This window comes from Dysidea avara, chromosome 7, assembly GCF_963678975.1.
Source record: "Dysidea avara chromosome 7, odDysAvar1.4, whole genome shotgun sequence".
NCBI classification, from domain to species: domain Eukaryota; kingdom Metazoa; phylum Porifera; class Demospongiae; order Dictyoceratida; family Dysideidae; genus Dysidea; species Dysidea avara.
In genome coordinates, this window is record NC_089278.1 from 2537881 (window position 1) to 2562241 (window position 24361).

A 24361-nucleotide genomic window follows, 5' to 3' on the forward strand; every position below is an offset into this window, starting at 1 on the left:
ATACGTTAAGTTATATTTGAATTGTGTGTATTCTAATTTATTTGGTGCAGCCATATGTCGTCTGACCAAGAGAGATTATTGTATCTTCAGAAAGAGTTTCATCTGTCACAGCTAAGAGTGAAAGAATGCGGACTAGAATGGCAGCAATTGAAAGCACGAGTGCTGCAAGAATTGTTAGATCTAGAAGTGTGTTATCGTAGGAACGAAAGGAAAGCATTTGACTCAGAGATAGCACAATTAAAGGTAGGTTTTAACACAAACGATTACTATTTTTGCAACTAATACTTATCTATTTTGGTTGTGCACTTAATTGATTTTGAATTTTGAGCTCGTCTTAGAGAGTATACATCAGTAGCTGATCGTACCCAGACTGGGATAGACTACATAGATAACTGCACATGATCACCTTGATTAGCTATAGTCTTGTGCCCAGACCGCTTTTCCCCCAGTTTTATTCCCCCACCCAAATACATAAAATCAAATCATAAAGGAAGAAAACAGTCCGGGCATGTGACTATAAATATCAAAGTGATATGCAGCTATCAATGCAATGCTGTCTATCCCATTTTGGGTACAGCCAAAGAGGTGGGGATTCGCACAAGCTGTATGTCAAATCACCCACCCCTGCAGACTTTCAATGCTTGTAAATTGTCTCTAGCTACTCTGATCTGGGGACAAGTTTAGGTGCGAAATCCTCAGTGCCTGCCCAACTTTAATTGGATGGGCATACAACTGGATGTGTTTGTATGACCTGTTTGCTGATATCATGTACAATCACATGTAGTGGTGCCTCTTGTCAGTTGTGCTACATAGATATTGGTCTACCATTTCTTGGTACCTCACAGCCATTCAGGAAAGCATTCTCTGAGTAGATGTGAGGTTCCAAAAAATGATTTGTGTTTGTTAGGGATCAGATTGTATTTCATGTACAGTTAACTCTATTCCAATACCTCTGTAACCACAGAGTACCGGTTCTTATGTTTTGATGCTGTTTGCTGCATTAATTGATGATTTGACGAAGGCCCAAGGGGCCTGAAGTTAAATCAAGATTATGTTTCATGAGATTCGCTGCATGCAACACTGATATTTCCTTCTTATTGCACAATTTACAGCAATTTAGTTTTAGCTGTCTAGTGACTTCTGAGTTTCCTGCTACTCAAGAATGCCTGTAAGAGATGAGCAATGTAACATGTATAGGGAGGGTGGGCCTTGGGCAGTGTTACGTTTGCTCATCTCACTCATATAATCATGATTTAACTTCAGGCCCCTTGGGCCTTCGTCAATTCATCAATTATATTTTGTAAGATTTGCTACATGTAACACTGATAGATTTCAAAGCTCATTCTTGCTTACGAACTGACAATCTCCTTGTTGTGACTACTGAGTAACAGGGAACAAACCCTTTATGCTACTCATGCATGGCCAGAATAACCTTACCAATGTTAGGTTTCCCATGCCATGAGTTTATTATGATGTTAGCAATTATGACATTACATAGCTGACAGACTTATACACAGGGTATACATATGTACAGCAAGATTACAATGATTCATCTTACTAGCTGAATTATTTATGGAAATATTAACAGTTACTGTCCTGATCATCTGCTACTTCTTGCTAACCATGGGTAGCTTTTCCATCTGAGCACTGGCTGGGTGAAATTCTTCTCAGCTGAGGTAGATGATTGGTAGTAGAACTGTCGGAATGTTGATTCACTACTCCAGTCTGCCGTCTTAAGGACACCTGCAATGTGTAGCCCCTTTCCTACAGCCGCTGAGGTGGAAAGCCCCCGTACCGAATGTACTTTGAAGGTGTTTGTGTCCACCCCTGTCTTCTTCAGAGTGTCTTTGATCCAGTGAGCTATCCTCTGGGATTTCACTGGGTTGTGAGGTTTTACGTGCAACAGGAACAAAAGGGCTAGCATGTCTGCTTGAATGTCTCTGTAGTTCTTCGTAGCCTGCTCATATGCATGGAGGCACTGCACTACACACAGACAGTTGTTGTGAAGAAAGGAAACAAAGAAACGTTCCTTCAGTGGTGCCCCAGTATTCCTCTTCTAAGCTAGTTTGAAAACTACCCCATCAGGGGAGAAATATCTAAACCGCAGATCCAGGGCCTGTAACTCTGAAGTTCTATTGGCACCAACTAGAGTCATCAGCAGTGCCAGCTTTCCTGATAACTCCTTCAAGGGTAAATCCTTGTTGTCCCCTTGACCTTTAATCCAGGAGAGAACTGCTGTCACATCCCAGGTGGTGGAATACTGTGGTGCAGAAGGTCTTAAGTTGTAGATCCCTTTCATCACCCTGGAGACCAGGGGATGCTGGCCTATCAGAGCTGTTATTGTGAGTCATATAGGCTGCGGATCCAATCAGATTAATCGAATGGTATTGAAGGCCCTCCTTGTAGAGATCTGCCAGGGAGTCTAGAAATGGCTGGATGCTACATGAAATAGGATCAACTTCCCGTTGGCAACACCAGTGACTCCAACGTGACCATTCTGATTGGTAGGCTGTATTCGTCCCTTTACTCCACCCTGCCAATAGGAGTTCTGTAGCCTTTTCTGAAACTCCTGTTGCTGTGTGCTGCTCCCTGATACTCTGCAGGTGAGAAGCTGTAGTGAGCCTTGATGAATCAGTGGGTGGGTATGATTGCTTGGGTTCTGAAGTAGATCCATGTGATTGGGAAGACTCAAAGGGAGGCCCCTCTAAGCATTCCATCAACGTTGGATACCATGCCTGTGAGGGCCACTGTAGGACTACTATTGTGATGGTACTCTGTTCCTGCTGGATCTTCTGCAGGCATTTCCCAATTAGGCAAAAGAGTAGAATCGTGTATCCGTCCAGATTCTTCCAGTTCAACTGGAGAGCATTGGTTCCCTGGGCAAAGGGGTCTGGCCTCCAGTTGGTGATTCAGTCTGGATGCGAACAGATCCACCCGGCAAAGACCCAGTGTCTGCTGAATCATGGCAAAGACCTATCTGTGGAGCATCCACTCTGTCGATGACTCCACCTAGTGTGACTCATGACCTGCTATAGTGTTGTGTGATTCCTGGGAGATGTTCTGCAGACAGGATGATCTCTCTCTGGAGGCACCATTGCCACAGTTGACAAGCTTGGAAGGAAAGGATTGGTGAGTGTGTACCACCCATCTTGTTCACGTAAGAGACTGCTGAGTGGTTGTCCATCTGCAGTAGTACCCGGAGATTGCTTGGTGAAGACTTTGACTGTAAAGGATTCTGCTATGAGCTCCAAGAGGTTGATGTGTTGAGTTTTTTCTTGGACTGACCAGTGGCCTCCTGTTCTTACCCATTGCAAACCGCCCCCCATCCTTGGAGGGAGGCATCTAATTGTACAATCAGGTCTGGAGCTGAGGGGGTGATTTCTCTTCCAATCCATTGCTGCAGGTGGAATCCTGGGAATCCTGATTCAATGTCACCCTTGTTCTGAATGAGGATGTCCTCTTCAGGGTTTGTATCAGTTGTTGTTGAAGGTGGCGATAGTATAGAGGAGCTGGCAGGACTGCTAGCCGTGCAGCTGACATTCTTCCAATCACAGATGCCAGTACTTGGGGGCTGTAATGGTTACCTTTGCAAGCGCCTGTCTGCAGTCATTGATTATTTGTTGTATTTTCTCTTCTGGCAAGAATAATTTCATCAAGGTTGCGTCCACCAGTAGTCCCTGTGCTCCGGTGTGAGGGCTCCAAGACTGACTTCGATCTGTTGACTGTGAAGCCCAGCTCTTCTAGGAGGGAGATAGTCTGTTGGACTTGTTGCTGCAGTAGTTCCCGATCTTATGCCATTACTAGGATGTCGTCTAAATGGATCAGGCCCAGGAACCTTAGGCGAGCCATTACTGGTCGGAGAAGCTTGGTGAAAATTCTCAGTGCACTGCATAGACTAAATGGTAGACAGGTGAATTTGTAGGTGGTGCCTTCCCATACAAATCTGAGGTACTCCCTGTGATGTTTGGCCACTGAGAGATACGCATCTTTCAGATCCACCGAGCACATCCAATCCCCTTCTCTCAATAGTTCCTTGACCTGACAAATTCCCTCTATCTTGAAGTGGTGATTGGACATGAAAGTGTTGAGGGGTCTCAGATTTATTACTGGACGCAGTGATCTGTCCTTCTTCAGAATCACAAAGAGCCTGCTGGTGAATTGTTCCATCTAGGGATGAGTTTTTGTTATTGCTCCCTTGTCTAGCAGTGATTGAATTTCTGCTGTGACTGCCTGGTGTTCGCTTAATGATCTGGCCGCTGACATTACTATAGTATGTTCACGTTGAGCTGAATCCTGAAAAACAGCTAAAAATTAAAAGTGGATTTTTTCTCAACAGAGTTAACATTTCAGCCAACCAGATGATTATTGGTAACAGTAAAGGTGTCAACAACAGACATGTACAGTTTGGCTCCATTACAAGTTCGGGAAAAGGCTGTAATGGACACTGTGCTTATATGGCTTCCCCATAGGAAATGTATTGTGAAAATTTTGATTGGCCGTAAATATTATGTCAAACATTTGAACAAAAAGATTTCAAAATATTTTTAGCGGATCAAGCAGTACTACAAATGAGCCAAATTTCAAGATCATGTGTAATTGCATCCATGAGTTATTAAATGTTTTTGAGGATTCAGCTCAACGTGAGTGTACTATAGGCTGATCCTGAAGGGGGTCTGTACCAGTTCTAGGCTTCTAGCTGGTAACCCTTCACCACCTTCAGAGCCCAGGGGTCTTGGGTAATCTGTTTCCACACTGGTAAGCAGAATTGGATTTTTCTGGTTGGCATTAGTTCTGCCTGTGTTTCTTGGTCCAGTAGTTTGCTTTCCCTCTGCTGTGCTTCAGGTGTGGGCAGGATTGTATGGCTTTGATTGTACAGCTTTGATTGTACAGCTTTGATTGGCCCTGGGATTCCTTGCTGCCGTACTTGCTCGGGGCATCTTTGGACAAAAAACATCATAGATCGGATGGATCATCTGGATGGCTTCTCTTATTGGACTTAGGGGGTGGAGCTGTATCCTTCGCCAGTGCCTTATCTGTCTCCAATTTCTTGGAGACTTTCTCCAAGAACCCCGGACCAAAGAGTTTGTCCTTCCTGTCTTTGTACTCCTCCGTAGCCAAGGATTTAAGGCTAGGGCTGATTCTTGCCCAAGCAATCTTTCTCCTTTCTAAGGAGATTGAATGGGATGCGCTTCCCAGCAAAACCAGGGCCCTTTGGGTGAGCAAGGCAATTTGTTCTTTATCTGGTCAGTGGGCCACCAACATCTAAAAGCTTCTCTTGAATGTCAAACAACATTTTCTCTCCAAAGAAGAACCCTAACCCTAACCTAACCCTCCCATATTATTAACTCTTGATTCAACAGAGCTTTTACATATAACATAAGCAACCAAGTCAAATAAAATAGACAAATTCATGTCATTCAAGTTAGAGCTTGGCGGTATTGAAATTTGAATACACGGTATTAGTAACAGGAAAATATCACGGTATATTGGTATATAGGTATATAGTTAGCTTGTTATTGTAACTATTGCATCATCTAGTATGAAGTGGTATGATCCCAAAAACCAAAAATATAGCTCAGTACAAGTAAGCATGTGTTGTAATGTGACAACCTCAAGTTATTGTTTAGGGCGTGTCTGTTAAACCATCAACAAATTGGATAATTAAACACCAAAGGCTGGGTTAAAAACAATCCTATACCAGTATTTATCGATATACTGGTATTTTGATATATCAGTTATCAAACGCTGTCATGGTATGATAATCGGTTATGATAATTTATCATAATAAACGGTATTACCGATATATCGCAGAGCACTAATTCAAGTAGATAATGGACAGTTCACTGGTTAGCATCAATGTCCCAGCTCGTAACTTTCAACAGTTTGATTGCCGGCAATATTCTGACATCACCATGCATCAACCCCGATTCATACATCTGAGGGGTAGGCATTATCAGCGGATTAATAATGTTTTGTTTTTTTCTTCCCACAATTTATTCTTCCTTTTAGCCTTCCTATTTCTGCATGAATACCGACGACTTCCGTAATTTCATCTATTTGTTCAAGTGCACTTCTGGCCCCAATCCCTAAATAAAACATATACGGTGCACCTGTGTCTATGACAAAGGGAACGGGGACTATCTTTTCTTTGCTGGTAAACAATGATAGAACAATTGCCCGCCTCCACAGACTAATAAGGTCTTTGTACAATTCCATTATTTTAGGGGGAAGGACGAAGTTGCTTGAATACTCAACGGTTGTTGCTTCCTTTAGAAACAGCTCAGAGGGGACAGCATATCCTTGCAGGAGGAAGTCTTTGGCATGAAGATAGTCGGCATCAGTGATAAGATTTTCTGAAGGGCGAAAGCACTCCTTCAAGCCTTGGGAACGAGAAGGAGCGAAGAAACCACGTAGCACGGTGAGCAGACTCATGTTCACTCTCTGCCTATATAGCTGCCATAAATCATAAATTTTTCGTACGAACCATTTATAGGTAAAAATAATGACTCAGTGGCGTGCCCAGACCCCACCCACAGAGTTACCTAATGCCAGGGCCTAACAGCTGGTGAGGTCTGGGCACAAGACTATATAGCTAGTTTTTGGATAACATCTGGATATCATGTGACTCCTCCAGCAGAAAGACTAGTCCACCTGCAACTGCATGAAGTACAAGTCCTAATATTAGGCAGGCAAACTTGTTCATCCCCCCTTTACCTCTAATTGTTATTGCTGTTATTAATCACATATTGATGCTAGTTATCATTTTGCTGCACAGCAAATGTCTTGTGCCTCAGAACTGACAGTGGTAGCTAAAACATTATATTAGCATTTAAAAGGCTTTAGCTAACCTGATTTGGAGCATTTTCTTTAACAGTGAATAACTCCTGCCTGCATGGAAAGTTTTGTGGACTAGAAACAAGTTTGCCTGGCCTTACATCTGTCACTCTTCCAACAGCAAGTCCTGTTTTTACACTATCTAGTGCCACTGATTCCTCCAACAGCAAGTCCTGGCACTACACCGGCATCTACTATCACTATGCTGTTAGCTACACCATCTACTGTCACCCCAACAGCAAGTCCTTCTTATTATATCATTCCTCCAACACAGTGTTCGAATTGTAAAATAACATGAAGGTATACTAATTTCTCAGTAGAAGACTGGGGAGCGAGGAGTGAGTTAGCTAAACCTTCAGGGTTATAATTTCTCAGCATCTTACGAACCCAAAGCAAAGATTATTATAATATTCACTACACAATTTCCAATACTGATATGTAGTGACTGTTCAATATAATGATGTCACTAGAACCTGTAGAGGTATCACCAGTGTACAGGGAGGAGGGGTGTAGCATCACTAATAATATACATTATGCATAGAATTTTATGTCTATAGGTACTCCTGTTTCTTTTTATCTGTTCTAGAACATTCTTAAACATTTTACAAAAAATCGTGAAGGTTTAATTAATTAATAAATTAACCCTTTGGCCCCTAAGTTAATAAAAAAAATTGTCCCATTAAATGCAAATGCCACTATAGTGGCTCTTGTTACACACATGTGTGCAAACGCATATATCTTGTAAACGAAATATCCTATGAATATACGGTTTGTATCACACTTAACGGATATTATCCTAAGTTTTATCCGAGCATTGTAGCATGATCAAGCGTAATGTAAGGCAAATCTGCTTTTGAAAGAGTTTCCGGCCGTTTTGAAGACGATAGTTATGATGATACTACCTGTCACAAAGGAGAGACGAAATAAATTAGTTTAGTAAAAGTTATATGATGTTGTAGATCTATCCTTTGTGAGTAGTTTAATGTAAACCACGAAGGAATAGGTGGTTCCTACATGGAGTAACAGGAGCCCAAGCTTGTATGTCAAAATGGATATTTTAGTAAAATAACTTTCATGTTTAAGAACCAAAGCCACTATAGTGGTGTTCGGGACCAAAGGGTAAACAAGATAATTATGTATTCAAAAATACACAGCATGAAATTTGTAAAGCATTACAGTGGAATTACTGTCCAGCTACTTTCCACTGTCGTTCTCTGCCAGTTTCATATGGTTCTTTCAAGTGACCAGCAAGGATGTTAACTGTTGGTACTTGCGATATAACAACAAGGCAGTTTGAGCATCCTCCACACTGTCATGTGAGCCTCCTTGAATTGTCATCCCTGAAATGGCAAATATTGAAATGACTGGTGAAGCATGAGAACCCCAACATGGGAATGCTATGCTCGCTTTTTATACTTGCCTAGAAAGAACAATGCTAAGAATTTCAATGAAATATATCTGTTGTTAGGAAGATAAAATAGCTCGACACTGACAGTATCCAATACTTGGCTCAATGGTACTTTAATATTGATCACACGAAAGTCCTTTAATCCATGTCCAACAAAACACATCCCAGCATCAACAAGGTACAACAGCTTCAAGTAAGTGTCCTTCAACGTGGTGAGATGCTTTGAGCTCATATGTGCATCCAAGTCAGATACCAGTAAACTGAGTCAAATAATCAACCACCTTTGGAGTATGCATGTAAGTCATGGAAGTAGTAATTTATAAACTATACTTGCTCTGAAGTTGAAATATAGTCATCGATGAAGGGAGTGCCTTCTAGTGTTCCTTTGCCTCGCACCACACTCACTCAGACAACACTCAGTTGAGAAGGTTTAACTGTTAAATGTGTACCATCACTTCGAAGTTCTACTTCTTCCTACAACATAAAAACTCATCAAACATTGACAGTATCTTACAAATATTTCTGACTTGATTGAGAGTTACAAATTCAGCAGCAATGGCGACAATATCACCTTTACGGGAAGTCCCTCATGTATTTGTAGTGGCGTGAATGTTAGTTGGCTCTGTATAACATTAGAAGAGGTCCGGCGTAGTTTATCAGTGATGAGTACTGATGAATCCAATTAGTACACAACTATAACAAAAGACATTATACCAAGAGTACATAATAATAGAAGAGGGAGGAGAGTGTCTAACTCTCGAACATTAGAAGAGGTCCGGCGTAGTTTATCAGTGATGAGTACTGATGAATCCAATTAGTACACAACTATAACAAAAGACATTATACCAAGAGTACATAATAATAGAAGAGGGAGGAGAGTGTCTAACTCTCGATATAGGCTGTACAAACACACAGCACTCAAACCCTCCTACTACTTCAATCCATAGAACAGCTAGCCATATATCTAGACCTTTTTGTGAACAGAAGACTGTTAATATCTGTTGATTGAAGCAGTATAATGCTGAAGCCTACTTCAGAGGGGCAGCGCCTATAATCGCCTATGGTGGCTATAGATGATTGCGTAATGTCTGAGCGCTGTGCATTTGGCTGTGCATTTGGCTGTGCATTTGGCGTAATGTCTGAGCACTGTGCATTTGGCGAATCTATAGCAGTTAGACACTCTCCTCCCTCTTCTATTATTATGTACTCTTGATTATACATTAGACCCTTATTAGTGAGATAACTTAAAGTATTTTGATATGGGTGTATGTTCTAAAGTATTAGAACAATTAATCCAAACTTTGTATCTTATAACAAAACCAGTTTAACATTAACAGACCAGTTTTAATAGGGTGTCTACTACATTGCTGTGACTTTACCACCTGAACAAACAACCATTATTTAATGAAACAATTGCTCTATTAGCAGTTGTGTACTCTCTCAAGATGTGTTCTGTATCGCACCAGATATAGGGACAAGGTGTTTACCAACCTTGATCCCCCGCCTGGGTCAAAACTAGTCACATGAACCCCACACATGTACACAAAAGACCATCTGGCCACACTAAAGCTAGGTCAAAAAAACTTTTTATCAGTTAACCTTTTTGATGCACCTTTTTGTTTTCTGCATATGCACCCATTTTATACGCATATTTTTTATCCACTATCAAGGGTACATAATTATGTACTCTTGCTACTATATATGCTCACAGTTTTTTTTAATCATAAGGACTCTTAGGTAGCTGTTTAGCACTTTGTGAGTTGGGCAAGCAACCGTATTCTTGTCCTGTGTGTTGTATTAGAGTAGGGTCATGCGTTATGTTTACACTTCTTTGCTACAGGCTTTGTTCATAGCTTATATATAACTACATAAGTAAACAATTTGCTACTATTCAGTATTTCAATTAACTTGCAGTTGTTTTGTATACACTTCGCACATGTTTTTTTGTATACTAGTAAAATGTCCTTTTTTTAAAAAATGCACAACAGAATACTCATCTGGCAATAAGTTTCAGTCCCTACACTTTAAGAGGACAATTACCTGAATGGCTCAGATCACAGAGTGATTGCCAGCTATTCTGGATTACATGAGGAATGTGAGGTGAACATATCAACGTGTTTGGCCTAGTTTTTCTTATGTCAGCAAGTTTTCGTAGGATCAAAACAAAACGGAAGTGACATCACCACAACCACTGTATAAGTACTGCCACGTGCTCACACCAATCGGCCATTTTTAAAGTTAGAATAGGTTTGCTGATTGGAGTAAGCGCTAGTACCTAGGGGAACTCTGTTACCCTCAGTGTGGGAGACTCTGCTCCCAAGTGATGTGACTGAACATATCAATGGGTATGGGATGGGTGGGACGTTGATATGTTCACCTCACATTCCTCATGTAATCCAGAATAGCTGGCAATCACTCTGTGATCTGAGCCATTCAGGTAATTACATTTCGGAATGCTCGGATCACATATCAACGTGATGTTTGTAGAGAATCTGATGAAGGTGTGGACAGCACTGCTTGTCCCATTTGGTTGCTACTAGTTGGCTTGTAATAAAATCGCTCAAAAACAGATTCAGATCTCCAATCAGCAGCCTCCATTATTTGATTAGTTGTAATCCCAGCTGATGCTGCTGCAGAAGCTGAAGCACTTCTTGTAGAGTGTGACTTAAAGGTGTCAGTATCTATTCCAGCTAATTTTAGCATGGAAACTATCCATCTGGCCACTGAAGATGACGATATTGGATTATGAGGTTTGACATATGAGAGAAGTAACTTATCTTTCCCTTCCCCTCTGAAAGACTCTGTCCTTGTTATATAGGCTGCTAGTGCCTCTTTGGGGCATAGCCTCTTGTCAGAAGAGAAGGACGGGAATATAAATGGCTTCAGTGGTCTAGATGGTTTCGATTGCTTTGATAGGCAGGCTGGATTAAATTGTACACCATCTGGTAACACTCTCATAGCTTTCAAGCTAAGATTAGACAAATCATTGGACCTTGAAGGCCTTGTTAAAGCCAGTAGTACCACTAGTTTAAATGACAACATCTTCAAAGATAATGACTCATTATCGCCTAAGGCAGTAATATAGGAAGTTACTTTGGTCACTTCCCAGGTAAAGGAGTATCTGGGTAAAGGGGGTCTCTGGTTGTAAGCTCCTTTGAGCACTCTCACAATCGTGGGGTGTTGTCCAACTGGCATGCCATCAACCTTTTCGTGAGTTGAAGAAATAGCTGATCGATAGGAATTTAGTGAACTGTGTTGGTAGCCTTGTTCAAATAGCTCTGCTAAGAAGTTGGTTACATCACTTATAGGTCCTGAAAATGGATTTCTATTCCGTTCAGCACACCAGCTAGCCCATTTCCCGAATGAGGAATTGTATGACTTTGTCAATCTGTCCCTCCATGATGAGAGGACAAGATCTGTAGCTGTTTGAGAAAGGTGGCTGCCTTCACACTGTTGGCGGATATAGCCCACACGGCTAATTGTGGGATGATGTCCGGTAGATTGTTCTGACACACTGGCTGTATTGTGTCTGGAGACTGTGGGATAAGGATTGGTGCTCTGACCAGCATTTGCAGGAGCATGGGATACCATGGTTGGGCCTTCCATACTGGTGCAACCAGTACTAGCTCCTGAACTCCTTGGGTATGAACTAGAGATAGGACTCTGCCTATCAAACCCCAGGGGGGATTGGCATACAGCTTCCCTGGAAGGCTGTTCCAATCCTGAGTAAAGGCATCTGTGGCCACTGCTAGTGGATCTGGTTTCCACCTCACAAATACTGGAAGCTGAGATGACAGTCTGCTTGCAAACAAATCTGTGGACAGAGGTCCCAAAAGACGATTGATTTCCTGGAATAGGATTGGAGAGAGTTTCCACTCTGACCTGTCTGACCAAGTTCTGGATTCCTCGTCTGCGATCGTGTTCAAAATTCCTGGTAGGTGCTGGGCGTGAAGGAGGATATTCCTCTCCATGCACCACAACCACAGGTCCTTTGTTAGCTGGGACAGCTTGGGTGATACTGTTCCCCCCTCCTGTTGATATAGGCGACTGCTGTTGAGTTGTCGATTTGTAGGAGGATGGAAATGCCTGATTTCTCTTTTGCAAAGGTCTGTACTGCCAAGGTGGCTGCTAGCAGCTCCAGGCAGTTGATGTGGAGGGACTGCTCGTGTGGAGACCATGGTCCTTTGGTCCGATTGCCATTGCAGGTGGCCCCCCAGCCCTGTAGAGAGGCATCCGATGTTATTGTCAAGGAAGTTGACTGGATGATCAGGCTTCTTCCATTCCAAGAGGAGAGGTGGAGCTCCCACCACTGAAGATCCTCCAGTGCCTGGGGAGACAGTTGTACTGCTGCTTGGTAATTCTGTTGGTTGTCTGTCAGAGCTTGTTTTAGGCAGATCTGGAGTGAGCGACAAAATAGGGGAGCCATTTGTAGAGCTGGAGAGGTGGCATTTAGCTTTCCTAGAAACTGGGATAGTAAATAGGCTGATGGTTGCTTTAGCTGCAACAAGCGTCGCGCCTCTTGTCTGATTTTCCTGATTTTCTCTCCTGGTAATTTTAGGTCCATTGATAGGGAGCTTACAATCATCCCAAGAAACTCGATTTCCTGAGTGGGTTGCAAGATGGACTTCTTGCTGTTGACGATGAACCCCAGGTTCTCGAGAAGGAATAATGTCGACTGGATATGTTCTGCTAGCTTCTGTTTGGAGTCTGCCATCAGAAGCATGTCGTCCATGTAGATTACCAGTCGAATGCTTAGTGATCTGAGCATTTCCACAGCTGGTTTGAGTATCTTCGTGAATACTCTCGGAGCTGTGCACAAGCCAAAGGGGAGACAGTTGAACTGGAATATCCTCTTCCCCAACTTGAAGAGGAGGTACTGCCGAAATTGAGGGGCTACTGGAACCATGAAAAATGCATCTTTCAGGTCCACTTTTGCCATCCAATCGTGTTTCCTCAGGAGGGCTTTGACTGTGTGAAGGCCCTCCATCTTGAAGTGCTCTGACTTCACATACCTGTTCAACTGCTTTAGATTGATGACAGGTCTCTGACCCCCATCTTTCTTTGGGACAATGAACATGTTCGAATAAAATCCCTCTATGGCAGTTAGAATTTGGGAAATAGCCTGCTTCTGCCTCCATTATTGCAGTGTTCTCTGGGGACAAGTGGGGGCTGAATGGAGGGGAGTGTTGGTTGGGAGTAGAAATGAGTGGTATTTGATAGCCTTCCGTCACTGTCAAGTCTCCTGAGTTAGGGCCTTCCAGTTCAGCTTGAATAGGCTGATTCTGCCTGCAAATGTCTGACTGGACTGACAAATGGTCTCTGCCATTGGAAGTATGCCTCTCTGGATTAACTGGGTCTGAGGTGGACTCTCCCCAGCTGGAGGAAGGTGTACTATGGGGAAGCCCAGAACAGAATATTGATTGGCCTCTGCCAATGATTTCTGTAAAGGTGTGTGATCTCTGACACTGGTATCGGGTCTGCAATGGTGTGGTCTCTGACACCAGTTGGTTGGAGGGTGGGGGGTCTGAAACCTGTGGTATGTTCTCTGATACCCTTTGGTTGATTGTGCACTCTGACACCTGCAAGGTCACTAGTGAACAGTTTATCACCCTGGCTTTCCTGGTAGTGGGCCCTAGACACCTGCTCTGGGAGTCGTTTACAACCCTTTGAGGAACCCTTTAGACTTTCATACTTGTAAATACATTTATTTGCTTTTTCAAAGAGCATACAGATATTGCTGAGTTTATTTCCTTGTCTTTTTGGGGAATTTCTGGCCTCTGCCCCTGCTGTTGCCACCTCCCCGGGACTGTGGGGGGTGGCTCCTCCGAAAAGGCTGCTGTTGACCATAGCCGTATGAAGCAGAGGAAGATTGTTTGAGGTTCCTCAGGGCCTCCATATGGTCCTTCATCTTTTGCTGGAAGGAGGATCCAAAGAGGAAGGGGACAGCATCATTGAAAGTAGATTCATCTTCCACCAGGGTAGACAGCTCTTTATTAAGATATTGGGAAGCTCTGCGGCGTCTCTCAGCAGATAGGTGGGCTGAAGCGTTGCCAACTAGCTTCAGAGCTTGCTGGGCAGACTCTGCTGCTTCTTTGGGATTGAGTGTTCCCGATCTTCTTTGGGATTGAGTGTTCCCGATCTTGCCGATTCCAGCATGTTTACTAGAGGGACAGCTGCGTCTAGGACACACCCTTGCAATCCAGCTAGGCCCCGGTCAGCTGATTTAGCTCCTGGTGTCATTCTGGACATGATGGTTGGGTCCAGCTTTGGGACTTTTGTAAAGGGAGTGTCAGGGATTGGCTGCTTCCTTTTAATACTTTTCCTCTTTTGGGGCAGGAGCTTCTGGGAGAAGGCGTCTTTCACCAGCTTTGCTGTGGTAGCTGAGATCTTTCGGACGTCGCCTTCTGCCGATTCCGAGTCACTGGGTTCCCAGAAGACCGACTCGTTGTAGTCTGGGTCATCCTCACGCTCTAGCCAGTCTTCGTTGGCTTCGAGGAGCGGCTGATTCAGTTCTTGTTGGGGCTCTGCCCCGTCAGCTCTGTCCCGGTTTTCTGTGGAGCTCTGCTCCTGTCGAAGATCGGCTGGAATAGGGAGGCTTTGCCCCACTGCATTGGATGGTGTGGAGGGGAGGCTCTGCTCCGCGGCGGAAGATTGGGCGGTGAGGAGGCTCTGCTCCGTGTTAGTTGGCTCTGCCGAACTATTGCCCTCGATGGCTGCCACTCTTGAAGAAATTCTTTCGACTTCGTCGCACAGGAAAGAGTGGCTTGCCTTCAACTCTCCTCGTATGGACTCGAGTAGAGACGCTAGCTGTGATGCGTCAGGCTCGGATCTATGGGAGCGGCTTCGTTTGTGTCGTCGGTGCTTCTTGTGCCTTCGATGAGAAGAATCGCTGGAAGACATGGTCGCAACGATCGTACTACTCACTTGATGAACGAGCAAGAAAAATGGCCGATTGGTGTGAGCACGTGGCGGTACTTATACAGTGGTTGTGGTGACGTCACTTCCGTTTTGTTTTGATCCTACGAAAACTTGCTGACATAAGAAAAACTAGGCCAAACACATTGATATGTGATCCGAGCATTCCGAAATGTAACCTCTGTTATTGCTAAACATTGTGAAGAGTTTACCTTGTAGGTGGGTGTATTGAGTAGCTGATCATCCTGTGGTGTAAATTAGTTTGTCACATTATATCATAATGAAATGTACACACACATGCACATTGTGTAACATCAGGACCACACACATTTCCTCCCAGTCAAAACATACACTCCTGCTTTAGTGTTTGTACTGCATATACAGATGTAGACCTCATAATATTCTTGGTTACAGCTTCAGTAGTGTTATGCTATTGCTAGTAGGATATTACTATTGTACATGAGAACTTCAACTTTGAGTCTTAATTTGACATTCAAAGGGGCAGGAAATGTGTTGGCAGCATGTCACCTATTTGGAGCACTTCAAAACTAAAGCCATTCAATCTGAACCACTTTTTATCTCTCAATCTGTCAGTATAGTTAGAACCGTATTTATTATTTAAGCTATAGGTGGATATTGTGATAATGCAAGTGTCTGAGTGACACTAGAGATCTTACCTCTAGGGTGGGTATACAATAGTTGTAGCTGATATATGATGTCATAATGTTTGATGTCATAACGTATAATTTATTATAGTGTTTCTGTTGTACTGTTCACTACATTATCCTGACAACCACCCACTATTAGGTGGGAAAACAATCAAATTGTCTTTATTGTATCTTTGCACAGCTGGCATACCCCATAGTTTGCATATAGGAGTTTTATTGGAGGATGTACGAGGAATTTGATGCTTTAATATATCACTTACTATCTAAAGTGAATATCTGAGTATAAATATACTTTATCACATCATTAATTCCTTAGTTACCAATGTTACCAATGTTTAGCATGTTGACCTGATTGATGTGTACCTTGATAATATTTTAATGTGGTGGTGTAATTTTTAAAAAAATGTTTAAAGTGGTGTTTATTTGAGGGAGGGTCCAAAGATTTATGTTTATTTATCAGCTATTAATTTATTGGTGGTCCTATTCATCTTAATTGGATGAGTTATGTGAAGCATATAAACAACATCTCATTGATGTGGAATATTGTAGTAATTGTTGTGGTTTGTTATTGTACTGTGATTGCATCACCCAAACATACCCCTAAACTGAGATGGTTAGCTGCATGGTTAAATATTATTACATTCTGTTTAGACTTTCATGGCCATATGGAATGTTTCACCATCAAATGTTACTACTTGAGAATAAATTTTCTTTTCATGGACATACAGTGTTTGCATACACTAATATTAATGCCACATTTGAGACACACTATTATATGAATCAGTAAGAAGGGAAGATCAGCATACTCAGCATACTCCTCCAAGTACACTATTATTGTAGAGCACTCATAAGATCAGTCAGTTAACATTCTTAATACAGAGTGCTCCATAATCACAGCATACCATGTGTGACATACATTCCTTTCTTGGTGATTCGTGTGATTTGCCCCAAAGTGACAATGAGTCACTATACATAGTACACACCATATAAATGACAATAAAAATCTGTGGTCTAATTCCGTTGAAAACTGTTGAGAATTAAACAAGTAAAGTTTTAACAACTGCTATTGTATCACCCTGACTCCAAATGTCTACTTTTGGTAGTCTTAGAATATGTATGAATATTGGAGTTGCTGTACATTAGTATTAGCAGCTGATCCTTTGTAATGTACAGACTGTCTGGTATGACACACAGCAGTGGCTGCCATGCCATGGGCTAGTTGTGATATGAAATCCTACACTAGAGAAGCAATGGTGTGTTAGTACAATTAAATCAACTTTATAATGAGTACTTTGTGTCGCTTCTGTAAATACCTTACAAGGGTACAAATGAGATTTGTTTCTAAGAAGAGTGTGAGGAAGCCTTTCCACTATTGTAGGGTGTATGCTACAGAGTAAAACAAATCATTGTTAATGTAAGGTCTTGTACTTGCTTGTATCATTAAGGCTTATTACATTGATTATGGTACATTAACATGTGGAGGAATGAGTGTTCCTCTACATGGAATAAAATCATGTGTTACATCTAAAAGGTTTCACCTCTTGCTGTAACCTTCTGTGACCTTCTCTAATTATAGAGCCTATAGTATTGTGGTCTTTTCCACATCAAATATATTGAGGAATGCTTTGTTTTGTTGTGTCCATTGTTTTGGTGGTAGTAATATTATTTTAAAGTTATTAGAAGTAACAGAATTAGCATGTTACCATAAATTAATTATTGTAAGTTCTCTAGATATGGAAGGATAAGGTTCACTAATCAACTATGTGTGACACCTGCTAACTGAGGATATTTGTGGGTTATAGGTTGGGTAAAATATTTTTTTGTAGTGAACTTTGGCCAAAAGAATTCTAACAAGAGTTATATGGGAGAGTGTTAACTCATGTTGTATATTGTGCCTGTCTGTCCAAGTTGATATGTTACTATGTGTGTGTGTGTGCCTTTGTACACAGAGCCAAGTGGATGCTGCGAAGACTGAAGTGCAGAAGATCACTCTGCCTGTGGTATGTAGGTAGTGACAATTTGGTGACTCTGGTGCTGTAAAGCACTTTTGTGTTTTTCTAGACATCGCAGTTGTTGGCAAGAGTTACAGTATCTGGGAGTACTGCTAATAATAATAAAGACATACTTGCTGTCAGCATATGTGAAGCTGTACCGACTAACAATGACACACAAACACCGGACGTAGTAACATACAAGCTGCAAGAAGCTGATTATATAGATGGTGAGGATGCAGAAGCTGATGGGGAAGTAGTGGAACAGTATGAGCAAAGTACTACAGCGAATGAAATAAACAATAGTTCATCTTTATGTCCACAACATGCTTTGGTGTCTGCCCCCTCATCTTGTGATGGTCTTACAAAAGAGGTGCCAACAGGAGCTGCAGTGGAGGACAGTGCTGAACAAGAACAAAGTGCAGAAATTCAGCAGAAAGTTACATACAAGAAAAGGAGGAGGAGGAAGAAGGCAGCTAAATGGATGAAGAAAAAAGTAGCTGTGAAAAAGAAACAAAATGTTGTTCCCCTTAGTCTAGTTGATACTACCACCAATGATATGCTAGATGATACCACAAATAATCAAAGAGACAAAGAGGAATCATGTGATCAAAGAGGAGCATTGGATGATCAAACAGACCAATCAGATGATCAAACAGAAGATGATCAAACAGAAGCTGTTCATAGAGAAGGACTAGGTAATCAAAAAGAACTGGGTTGTTGTGGTGAATTAGCCAATCAAAGAAGACTAGATAATCAAAAGGAAGGATCGGATGGTCAAGTGGAAGGATTGGATGAACAAACAGAAATAGATAAGATAGGTAATCAAAGAGAATTGATTTATCAAAGTAAAGAATTAGCTGACCAAAAAGGACTAGAGAATCAACAAGAATCAGATGGTCAAGTGGAGGGAATAGATGATCAAGTAGAAATAGATAAGTTAGATAGTCAAAGAAAATCTTTTGAAAAATCAGTTAATCAAAGTAAAGAATTAGCTGATCAGACTGGACTAGAGGATCAAACAGAGCAGATGGATAGTCGAATAGAAGGATTAGATGATCATGTGGAAGTCAGCCAAAGAGAAGGTAATCAGAGTGACTCGTTGGTTGATCAAAATGAAGAACTACATAATCAAAGTGGACTAGAGGATCAAAGAGAACAATCAAGTATTCATCAAATACTGGAGAACCAGAGAGAAGACTCAGATGGTCAAACAGAACGTAATCCAGTATTACATGACCAAGAAGGATCAGTCACAAGGAAAGATGACACCACCCCGGCCATCACTACAACTGCTGATTCTTCAGACACACCAGTAACAAATCAACTACAAGATGACAATAGTGGAATGGAAGCAGTAGATATCACTAGTAAGGATTCTCTACCTGCCCAGACTCCTATTGACAAGCAAGCACAATTACCATATATGCAACAAGCTTCACCAAGTGCTTCTTGCCATGAGAATGAAGCTTCACCTAAAACAAGCCAATCGTATGGTAGTGCCTTAGCAATTAGGCAGGAAATTGATGAACATTCAAAGGATTCTAATGTGACCACTATGTCATTTGAGGGACAGAAGCAATGTAGTGCAGAGAAGCAGCCAAGTGCTCAGGGGAAGAACAAGAAGGGTTTGTCAAAGAAAAAGAAAGGAAGAAGAAAAAGACCTAAAAAGGCAAAGCCACAAACTGTGTTAGTGCAAGAGAAGAGGTGGGGAAGAGGGCGACCAAAGAAAGTAGTTATGCAGGAGGTCCCAGACTCCACAGCAGGTCCAGATGATTCAACTGTTTCCAAACAAGAAGAAAACAGTGATAAGTCCCCAGAACCATTTGTCAGTTCAACCTGTAGGGTAGATGAGGTTTCCCCATCACATGATGTGACAATGACAGTTACTCAGGATGACCAACAAATTGGAACAGAGCCTGCTCATCCTGCCTCGTCTCCTCCAGACGTTGTAACTTCTACTTCTTCAGATGCCAATGAAAATATCACCACTTGTAATGTATTGCCAGATGGCGGTAGTAACACAACAACTGGTTCATCCTTACCATCTGATCGTGTTGTAGCAGAAGTGACTGGTGACATTCAGCCATCACCCTGTAACACTGATAAGATTGTGAACAGGTTGGGAAAGAAGCCCAGCTACAGAGGATTGAGAAAGAGACAGAGCGTTGTTGCAACTGTATCATCAGCTACAAAGAAACTGAAATTTGATAATGTAGAAATCAAACACGAGAGCGGCGCAGATAGAGACAGCAATGAAGGGACCATCCATTTCCCCATTACCCCATCAGTTGGACCAACTGAGCCCACAATGAAGAGAAAGAGAGGAAAGTCCACCATGGCTACTGTAAAGAGTGAGGTCACATCCAGCAGTCCACAGGAGACAGTGGTAACCAGGGTGGCCCCTGGAGCAGCTCCCTTAACAACCGTGAACAGGTGGGCATACCAGTGAATATTATTATTTTATTAGTCACATAGAGATGTAGAAGCCATGGAATTGGTTACTATCAGTGAATCCTTTGAGTGTGTGCATTAGCTAATGTACATCAGTTATCCCATTAGCCAGCCTCCAATGACTTCTATTTCTCCTCACCACAATGTGTATGATTTCTGTTTTATTGTCCTTTCCTTTTCTTTAGTGAGGAATCTGTGGGAGTCTGTGCACACTCCACAAGCAAGTTGAATTACAAGAGACGTAAACTGCTTGGTATTAAGTCATTGAGTGGGCCGATGATGCCTAACACGTCCTTTAAGGTAGGCCATCATACACCTAAATTGTTTCCAATGTAAGTATTAAAATGGTTTACATTTTTGTAATGGGAATTTATATCCTCCCTTCATTAAATAATTGTTTGTCTCACAGGCACAAAGTCGCAATCCACCCATCATTATCAATCTACGTAACTTCACTGCTCCAAAGTTGAAGGCATCAGTTAAGCCAACCCTGAAATGATCGCATAGACAACATTGTTATTTATTTTATGATCAATATAAATTATTTTTGATTTGTATAGTTCATTGTACAAAAAAATAATTGACATTCACGCATTTTACTTAGTTACTATAACAAATTAATATCTGATTACAACAACTAGTATCAAAATGTAACACTTAAAACCAACGTACATGAAGAAACAATAAAAATCACCACAATCTGTAATTAGAGTACAAATACATAGCTATGGTTTTAAAAAGATGAAATGGGAGTAGAAACTATAAAACATCATGTATACAAAAAACAGTATATTGCATGCCACTGCAATATGCACCATACCATCAATAAGATTGAGGATGACGCCATAGTCGATGAACTATGCGATGTCTCTCCATCAGAAACATGCACCAGAGGCCTGGCTAATCCAGGAGAATTGTTAGTGTCTTTGATATCATCATAATCTTCTGGGTCAATCTTGTCTTGGTAGTTGTCAAATAGTTCTATAGGCCACGGAGTGGTGGTGGATGGCTCACTGGGTGGTGTTCCAATTGGTCCTAGTGATTGTAAGTTATGTACCATAACTGTTGACATCCATGAGGAATTGGCTTTCCTTGACTTAAGAACATCAAAGATACATCTGTCAAAATAAGAATCTTCATCAGTCAATGGTGATATGAGATCAGGTCCATTGCTAATACATGCTCTGATTGCTTCCTGTTCGCAGTCATTGCTGTAGCTATGCGAGGGTACATTTTGAACAAGATATTTAGAATGGTCAGGACACCCCAACGAACAGAGACCTACACTTTCATCTGCTATGCGTTGTGGAGACAAGACGACAACACCAACAAATCCTGCGAGCTTGTGTACAGCAACTGTAGTATTAATCCATGAGATATTAATGTAAGCTGACGTCTTGTTAACATTTACAAATAACTGTAGTCCGTTGGTGCCTACTGTTCCATCATCAAAAGAGATGGGGAGGGAGTCTCTTGAAGCAGCAATGTGGTAAATCTTTCTCTGGCTGCACCTTGACTGAGGAATGACAATGCTCACCTGCACAAAAGAATATTAAATTAATAAACAATGTTGTATTAATTCCACATGCATTCAAAGTGAAACTAAATCTGCATACCAAATGAAATTTAGAAGCCGTTGTAGAGTTACAACATTTTGACTCACCTCGTCCGCTAAAGTGTATGGCCCCCTCAGATCAGGTACCACGTTCAATACAGTAACTTGCAGAGATGGGTGACTGAACAGAGCCCACAGGCCCGGTGAACTGCATGTGTACAAGTCATCACTGCGAAATGCTCTGAGATGAGAGTAGGTATAAAAACTGCAATGGTAGAAAATGTCTTCCTCCTGCTTGAAGACACCACACCTGTGTTCATTGTCTACTACTTCTGGGGGAACAAAGTCAGGCAACTTATCGTTGAAGCTAACTTTTATTGGGACCCGATCAAGACATGTCGGTGTAGGTGAAAGAGTTGTACTAGTTGGGCTAGGTATGGTGCTTGTAGGAGATGGAGTTGTATCGTTGCATTGTTGATAGCTATTCACGATACCTTTAGTAAACTGATAGACCAAAAAGTTACCTCTTGGACACTCTCTCAATGTATAGTCCAGACAACCATTTGCCTCTCTGAGGTACTCACAATAGTTCGTGTCACCAAGTACTAATCCATGCAGCCTTTGTGCCAAGTCCCCACAGTGACGAAAACTACAGTCCAAAGTGATTGTGGGAGATGGGGTAGCTGAAGATGTCATTGTTGGTGACGGCTGGACAGTAGTAGTAATAACAGCAGTAGTTGTGACAGTATCGGGACATGTTGGCTTATCATTGAGCTGCCCAAATAGTACAGTAAAAGTTTCCATATTGTTTTCCCCACATTGTCCAAAAGTAACACTGACACATGTACTAAACTCCTTAAAAACTCGACAATATTCCACAGTTAAATCTTCTAACGTGTTCAAATAACCCAGCCAAGTCTGGCAGATATCATATGTACAATCCAGAGTAGATGTAGCCTGTGGAGTAACCACACTACTGGATGGTATTGTGGGAGATGGGGTAGCTGAAAATGTCATTGTTGGTGATGGCTGGCCGGTAGTAGTAGTTGCGACAGTATTGGGACATGTTGGCTTAACGCTTAGCTGTCCAAATAGCACAGTAAAAGTTTCCTCATTGTTTTCCCCACATTGTACAAAAGTAACACTGACACATGTACTAAACTCCTTAAAAACTCGACAATATTCCACAGTTAAATCTTCTAACGTGTTCAAATAACCCAGCCAAGTCTGGCAGACATCATATGTACAATCCAGAGTAGATGTAGCCTGTGGAGTAACCACACTACTGGATGGTATTGTGGGAGATGGGGTAGCTGAAAATGTCATTGTTGGTGATGGCTGGCCGGTAGTAGTAGTTGCAACAGTATTGGGACATGTTGGCTTAACGCTTAGCTGTCCAAATAGCACAATAAAAGTTTCCATATTGTTTTCCCCACATTGTACAAAAGTGTCACTGACACACGTACTGAACTCATTATAAACTCGGCAGTACTCTATAGTTAAATCTTCCAACGTGTTCAAATAATCCAACCATGTCTGGCAGACATCATATGTACAATCCAGAATAGATGTAGCCTGTGGAGTAACCACGCTACTGGATGGTACCACTGCTGATGTGGATGTTATAGATGTACTGTTAACATCTGAACATGGTACTGTTGATTCATATTGCTCAAGAAGTGTAGTAAATATCTCCACATTAGTACTCGGACACTGACCCACGTGAGTTTCCAAACACTCTTTTAACATTTTTCTGGTAGAACAATATGCCTCACTCAAAGATGGAACAACACCCATTATATCTAGTAGATCTTTACAGTTCTCATATGAGCAATCCTCAGTTGCTACACCTGTTGAAACAACACTCATAAACAGTATACAACACTACCTGTCATAAGTATTCAACAGTTAATGATGGTTAACGTTATGTACACTGACCTGGACCGCAATGGGCAAGGGAGTTAAAGTTTAAACAGTCATAATTTGTGTAACGACCTATTCACACACGCAGAGGTGCTCTCCCACAATGAGGGACTAACACAACTGTACCATCCCAGCATTGAGATTCAACCACACATACTACATTAAACCTGTTCTTCGTGCTAACCCCAAACCATCACTTATAAATGAGACGTTTTTTTCGTTCCTCCTACAAGTTTAAAATTACACGTTTTTACTAGAACATATGGCACGTGTTACACATATAATTCAGTAGCCGTCACTTTAAAGTAAAATGTTATAGAACAAATCTTATGTTTAGCAATATGTTTAGATTTATCGCGGCCCACGGTTCGGTAGCTTTTACAAAGCGTCCAACATGAATACATATCACTAAAATTACCACCCTGACCGCTTAACAAACGGCGACAGGCGCAACGCTACTCACCGCTTAACGCAGCGAAGACGCCCAGAAGAAGACACGCCAAATACTTCATCCTTTCCACTCTACTTACGCATATAATCAAACATGCATATAAATACAGCCAACGCCCCGCGCACGCGCATCAACGCACGATTACCGTAATTACTGTAATTA

General features: G+C 41.8%; 2 protein-coding genes across 2 annotated transcripts; one reads left to right on the top strand and one right to left on the bottom strand.

Annotated features, from left to right (window-relative positions):
* Positions 1–24: 24 nt before the first annotated feature.
* Positions 25–20933, top strand: LOC136260247 (dentin sialophosphoprotein-like). Its single transcript, XM_066053920.1, has 5 exons — positions 25–243; positions 17775–17825; positions 17887–20252; positions 20456–20570; positions 20680–20933. Exons 1-5 carry the CDS (start codon positions 55–57, stop codon positions 20767–20769), a joined length of 2811 nt encoding a protein of 936 aa, XP_065909992.1. The 5' UTR covers positions 25–54; the 3' UTR covers positions 20770–20933.
* LOC136260248 (uncharacterized) lies at positions 20784–24360 on the bottom strand. The gene is made up of 3 exons (XM_066053921.1): positions 24212–24360; positions 21934–23675; positions 20784–21807 (listed from the first exon to the last, which is right to left on the bottom strand). Exons 1-3 carry the CDS (start codon positions 24258–24260, stop codon positions 21040–21042), a joined length of 2559 nt encoding a protein of 852 aa, XP_065909993.1. The 5' UTR covers positions 24261–24360; the 3' UTR covers positions 20784–21039.
* Between the last annotated feature and the right edge of the window lies 1 nt (position 24361).